Source organism: Lotus japonicus, chromosome 1 (assembly GCF_012489685.1).
Source record: "Lotus japonicus ecotype B-129 chromosome 1, LjGifu_v1.2".
NCBI lineage: Eukaryota > Viridiplantae > Streptophyta > Magnoliopsida > Fabales > Fabaceae > Lotus > Lotus japonicus.
In genome coordinates, this window is record NC_080041.1 from 85,139,962 (window position 1) to 85,147,143 (window position 7,182).

Sequence of the window (7,182 nt, forward strand, 5' to 3'; positions counted from 1 at the left end):
TCTTCAACTCATGTTGGACTGTATTTGCCAAGGCCTGTCTTTACTCATGGGCAATTATATGTTGCACTATCAAGAGTTAAATCTAGAAAATGTTTGAAGATACTAATCCTAGATGACCAAGGAGTAGTTTCTAACACTACCCGCAACGTTGTCTATCAAGAAGTCTTTGAAAATATTTGATATGTAAGTGTTGTTTTTTACTACAATTTTGTTGGGTTTATATTTTTTTTAAATACCAAATCTGATATGTCTTTGTTTTAATTGTTGACAGTATAAATAAATGTCAAGCAGCTTATTGGTCATCTAACTTCAAGGATAAACAACACTTACATATCAAATATTTTCATGTAATTAAGCAATTTTCTTAACAAAAATTTAAATTTAGTATTAAATATCTACTCATTAATTCTGTGGCAATAAGATTTGTTTTTAATTTTCAAATGATATATCAAGTTCATCTTTGTATTGCTTACTAATTATTACTCTGATATCTACTTTTTCCATTGTAGGTTATGTTGCTCAAATATTGAATTGGTAGCAAAATTAAACTTTAAGTCTGAAGTCATTATCACTGAACATGGACAACAAGTTCTATTAAGCGATCATGCTGTTGACATTTTTGTGATTTTTTAATTTGTTTGTTTTTGCAACGCATTTCGTAAAAACTTGAATTTATAATATTGTTCATGTGTTGACATCGGTAGGTCATACAACGAATTCTATTTAACATTTTTAAGTTGGTTTATTCACATACATGTTTAAACCTATTCTCTATTATTTGATATTCTACAGATATATCTACACAATAAACGTAATCGCCGTGCAACGCACGAGTGAAAATGACTAGTATTTTAAATATTTGTGCAAGAAGTTATAAAATGATCATTGAATTAGCAGCCCAATAAACCCTTACTTGTAGGATACGACTTTAGAAGCCTAATGCTTCTCCAAACCAAACTCATATCTAACTAGAAAACTAGATATCAATCAATGATCAACAGTACATATGTAAGGTGCCTAAAGATATGCAGTTATAAACCAAAATAAAAGAAATTATAAATAAATTAAAATGATGGATAAATCATTTTTTTGGTGCAGTTTATAAAGAAGAAAATGATGGATAAATCATAGCTACATACATAGTCATTCTTAACAAAAATTTATTTTTCTTAAACTAGATATTTCATTAAAGATCAAATCTTAAATAATAAGAGAAATGTCAATATTCTGAATACATAATAAAATAAATATCCTAATCCACAGTGCAATACCACCTTATTTCCATATTATTCCAAGCTTTCCAAGAGTCATATAAAACTAATAAAAATCTTATAAAATAAAATATTAATAACATTATTTTATTATAATTATTAATATAAACAGAAATAAGTTTATTTTATAGAAATTGTTTAAACTTCTGTGAAAATTACGAATTAGAGTTCATTTTAGAAAAACAGAAGTGTAAGTTGTTTAGGAGGGTGGTGGTGGCAGCCGCTGTGGTGGAGTGGAGGGTGGTGGTGGCTATGAAGGTTGCAGCAAAATGGAGGTGGTGGTAGTGGTGGAGAGTAGTTGTGGTGGGATGATGTTATATGTTATCGAAACTAAAAGTACAACCATTTTTTTCAGGTTTTAAAATTTTGGCTAAAATCATTTTAAAATTAAGTAAAATATCATTTCAATTCCATTTTTGCCAAACACATTTATTTTCAAATTAACATCTAAAAACTCACAACCACCCCATATAGTCCTTGAGTTTTTATATCGAGTAGAACAGTTCTCACAACTTAACTAACTTTTCGAGATACTTAACCCGGATTATAAGACTTTCGATTTGGCCCAACTTAAGAATCTGTTATTTTATTTTCATCTTGTGCTAACATAACGTAGTCACACATTGATCTGAATGTTTCTTCCACAAAAGCAAAAGAACTCATGTGTTTGAAATTTTGTTACATTCAAGTAAAAGTGTCACCGAAGGTTAGCTCAAATGGTAAGAGCTAGGGAACATAAATGTTTGGGAATGTGAAAGGTGAAGGGTTCAGAGTTCGAACCCTGAGTATGATTAATTTACTAACATTACTAACGACTAACATTTGCCTAAAAATAACATTCAAGTAAAAGTACTTCTCCCATTTACCGTGAGACACAAATTTATGTTGAAAATGCTTTTAACCTTTGTTAATGAAATTCAAGACACACATTGAAACTAGTCTAACGCTCTGGGTTTACATATTTAGCTTATAGTTGAGGTATACATTGACTTGAGGAGAGTCAGGCATTGAAGAAGGTGGGGGCAACAGTTACTAAGGAACAAAACAGAGAAACAAACTAGCCAGCCTGGTGGCCCGTTTCTGACATTCATTGTTCACAACAGAGTAGAAAACACACAACTGGATCCACATAAATGTCCACAAAGTTTTTTCCAAACACAAGAAGAAGGAGAGGGAGTTAGAAAAAGAAACACTCCCTCTGAGAGCTGAAGCACCCACTTATCATTAAATGAAGAAATGAAGGCCGTTGAAGAGTCTCAACTACACAAACATCAATTAGGTACTAGCATTAACTATCTCTCACCCACCTCATGTATTATCTATAATTCGTGTTAACACGTTTATATATATACACACACAATACAATCCTAATCCAATCACACATATATTGTGGTGTTATCAATAATAACACTACTACTACTACTCATAATAACAACATAGTAATCTGTTCTATTCTGTTCTGTTCCGATCGTCCATGGCTAGGAATAGTGAACGTGACATGTTCTCAGCGGAGATTGTGAACCGTGGGATTGAGTCTTCAGGACCCAACGCCGGTTCATTGACATTCTCCGTGAGGGTGAGGAGGCGGTTGCCGGATTTTCTTCAATCGGTGAACCTTAAGTATGTGAAGTTGGGTTACCATTACCTAATCAACCATGGCATTTACTTGTTCACCATTCCCCTGCTTCTGGTGGTGTTCAGTGCTGAAGTTGGTAGCCTCAGCAAAGAGGATCTCTGGAAGAAGCTATGGGAAGATGCGAGTTACGACCTCGCCTCCGTCCTTGCTTCCTTTGCTGTCTTTGTTTTCACCTTGTCTGTCTACTTCATGTCCAAGCCACGCCCCATTTACCTCATTGATTTTGCATGCTATCGACCTGAAGATGAACTCAAGGTAGAAAATTGATGCATGCCCCTGTTTATTTCATTATTTTATTACTTTTGTATAAAAAAACATGCATAGTTTCTCAGCCTAATTAAGTTCTTTCTAGAAAATCAGAGTTATTGAGCTTTATGGAATAAAAAACTAGCTCATCTAAATGCATCCTGCAATCCTGATTCCAATTCATCACATCCCAAAGAACTTAACCCAATTCAATCATTTAATTTTAGTTGAAATTACACAATATAGACTTGGCTAGTTCATTCATTATTTAGTCATGTGATGAAAAAGCTTAGCATTTATGACATAACAGAAGTCTACCCTAAAGATCAACCCACACCTATAAACTCATCCCTCACCAAATGGTTAAGACAGAGTAATTTAAGAACCAGTACACTTTTTAACTCCAGAGTTTCCACATGATCTTATCTTGTTCATATTAAATTTCAATATTTTGTATTAATCTCTCATCACAGAGTAAACGTGTTTTGATAAATCCACACACACTTTTTCTCTCTTTCAATCCTTTTCTTTTCCTAACACATCGCTCATCAACTTTTTTTTTCTATTCCTATCTCTATGCGGAAATAGCTACAATTAGGTGTGAACAAGCAATACCGATACTTAGATACTCAAATAATATAGACACTTCATCGACAACCTACATTTTTTTTCTTCTATATTTCTCTATTCATTACATCAGTTATATATCACATTTATTATTTATTTAATACTCCGCGAAGTGTCCCTACGTGGATTTGGATTCCCATTTGGATTCCCAGCACGCAGTCAAGGCAAATCCCACATTCACTTAGTCAATAAATCTGATGTTTGATAGATTAGTCGACTCATATATATCATCTAAATTGGACAGTCGAGATTAACTTAAGGTTTGAAACGTCCAATCTTAATCAAACAACTTTGATTACATCACTGCGTAAATTTAGAAATTCTCTAACAACATAGAATGAATCCAATTCACGTGTCTGCCGAGTGTCTATGCGGATGTCCACAAATATCGTTAAATCATGAACAACTTATTTTCCTACCATGACTATTGTGTCTAAGTGAGTATTGATTGAAAAATTATATGCAGGTATCAAGAGAGCAATACATAGAACTAGCAAGCAAATCAGGCAAATTCGACGAAGAAAGCCTAGCATTCCAGAAAAGGATCCTAATGTCCTCCGGCATCGGCGACGAGACTTACATTCCAAAAGCCGTAGTATCCTCCACCACCAACACCGCCACAATGAAAGAAGGCCGAGCAGAAGCCTCCACCGTCATGTTCGGAGCCCTCGACGAGCTTTTCGAGAAAACCGGTATCCGGCCGAAGGACATAGGAATCCTGGTGGTGAACTGCAGCATCTTCAACCCAACGCCGTCGCTTTCAGCGATGATCATAAACCACTACAAGATGAGAGGGAACATTCTGAGCTACAATCTGGGTGGAATGGGGTGCAGTGCGGGGATCATTGGAGTTGACTTGGCGAGGGATATTCTGCAGTCGAACCCGAATAACTATGCGGTGGTTGTGAGCACGGAGATGGTGGGGTTTAACTGGTATCAGGGGAAGGAGAGGTCGATGCTGATTCCGAATTGCTTCTTCCGGATGGGGTGCTCGGCGTTGCTGCTTTCTAACCGGCGGTTTGATTATAACAGGGCGAAGTACAGGCTTGAACACATTGTCAGGACGCATAAGGGTGCTGATGATCGTAGTTTCAGGTTTGGTTTTTCATCTTTGCTCATGCAACTCTTGCTATTTTATTTTAGTTCTCTTTCTACTTAATTAACCATTTTTTATACATATTTGAATACATTGTGAAAAACTACATGGGAGTCAATTTTTTTAATGATCTTTGGCTTCTGTGACAGTTCATAGTGAAGCCAAAATCCCACCGTAGTTTTTACGATTGTCTATGTCGTGTATTGTAATATGCATTTGGTATGTTTGTGGATCAAAAATGATTTCTAGAAGGTTCTATTTGGGAAAATAGCTTAATTAAATGTTTATGATCATGAGCAACTATAAGCACTTATGACATAAGCATTTATTCATAAATTATTTAAAAAAATTAAAAATAAGTTATATATAAGCATAAACTCTTTTTCATATCCTATTTTGAATAGTTTATGAAAATAAGCTTAAAATAGCTTATGGTAGACCATAAGATTTTTGCATAAGCTCTCCCAAACATTTGCACAAGCACTTATGCTATCAGATATGATCAAATAAGCTTTCCCAAACTGGGAGAGGAGTGGAGAGGCTTATTAAACAACCTCATGTTAATCACACATGCTTCTTTAATTGAATTTCTATAAAATTATTGGTTCATTTAAGATAGATGAAGGACTTTAACCATTTGGATAAATTTGAAAATCTTGATTTTTTTTTATTCTATATAGGATAAAATGTATTAATGATTCTGTATAGTATAAATTTATTGTATGGAAATCAAAAGTAAGAATTGAGTTATTGGTTAATTTTTTTAACAAAACAAAGGATTTTCAATAACAAAGTTGTTTCTTTTGCAAAATTGGTGCAAAGAACATGTTTTACAAGTACTACTATTAAAATATCATAATTTAAGACACATGGTCCAAGTTAGTAGCCTTTTTAGACTTTAGACGCTTTATCTTGCATTTTATTTTCACAATTTTTTTTTTCTATCACATTGCCTCTTATATATCTTAGTATTTCATATTCTTATATCTCTCATGATACGTGTGGATTTAGGATGTCAACCAAAGACTGAACTTTCAATAGAGACCTGTGAATAAATACACCGAAGAAATAAGCTCAATACATGTTCTGAGATATTAAGCTGCTAGTGATTCTTTTATGTTTCTGGTTGACATTTAAATTGATAGAGTGCCACCGTCTAATTAATAACACATCAGACTCCGGGGACCCCTCTCCCCACAAAACATAACTGACCCACAAGGGAAATCCACTTTACTGGGAAAAATAAGTTGCAGATGGTTTGCTAGCATTTTTGTTAAGTACTAATTCCTTAACTAATAATGGTCAAATCAATTTTAATTAAACTTCATACACCATTTTTCATGGTCTATTGAAGGTGTATTTTGGATAACGTGGACGAACTTTTATTCCAATCTATAAGCAGAATTTTGTTCATTTTTATTTATTTATTTCAGAATGAGTGCTAACATCTGTTTCGGTCGGTAACCTTTCAGGTGTGTGTACCAAGAGGAAGATGACCAAAAATTCAAGGGACTGAAGATCAGCAAAGACTTGATTGAGATTGGTGGTGATGCTCTCAAAACCAACATCACCACACTAGGACCCTTGGTGCTACCCTTCTCAGAGCAACTTCTCTTCTTTGCAACCCTTGTCTGGAGGCACTTGTTTGGTGGAAAATCTGATGGAAACTCATCACCATCAATGAAAAAACCATACATTCCTAACTACAAACTAGCTTTTGAGCATTTCTGTGTGCATGCCGCAAGCAAGCCTATCCTTGATGAGCTTCAGAGGAACCTGGAACTGAGTGAAAAAAACATGGAGGCTTCAAGAATGACACTGCACCGATTCGGCAACACATCGAGCAGCAGCATTTGGTATGAGCTTGCTTACATGGAGGCTAAAGAGAGAGTGAGAAGAGGAGACCGTGTTTGGCAACTTGCTTTTGGTTCTGGATTCAAGTGCAACAGTGTGGTTTGGCTTTCAATGAAAAGGGTTAACAAGCCTTCTAGGAACAACCCTTGGCTTGACTGCATTAACAGATACCCTGTGTCTCTCAATTGAAGTGGAAAGTTGAAAGCTAGCACTTTTTTATTCATCTGTCAGTGGTGAGAAACTTTTAAGCTGTGTTTAGGGTCAATAATGGTAGTTTTCTAAGTTGGTCTTTGAATTTCAGGGATGTTCTTTTTTTTCTTTCTGATTTTATTCTACTGGCTTGAAATTGTATACTGTTACTGAGGCATATAGATTTGTTGTGCCTGCTTGTTTGTCTCTTTTATAGGATGATAATTCATAATATCAAAATCTCAATGGTTTATTGATGACTA

The 7,182-nt window shown here is 34.7% G+C and overlaps 1 protein-coding gene across 1 annotated transcript; it reads left to right on the top strand.

Annotated features, from left to right (window-relative positions):
- Positions 1–2,638: 2,638 nt before the first annotated feature.
- Positions 2,639–7,182, top strand: LOC130725514 (3-ketoacyl-CoA synthase 10). Its single transcript, XM_057576734.1, has 3 exons — positions 2,639–3,162; positions 4,247–4,875; positions 6,349–7,182. The coding sequence occupies exons 1-3, from the start codon at positions 2,746–2,748 to the stop codon at positions 6,917–6,919; spliced, it is 1,617 nt and encodes a 538-aa protein (XP_057432717.1). The 5' UTR covers positions 2,639–2,745; the 3' UTR covers positions 6,920–7,182.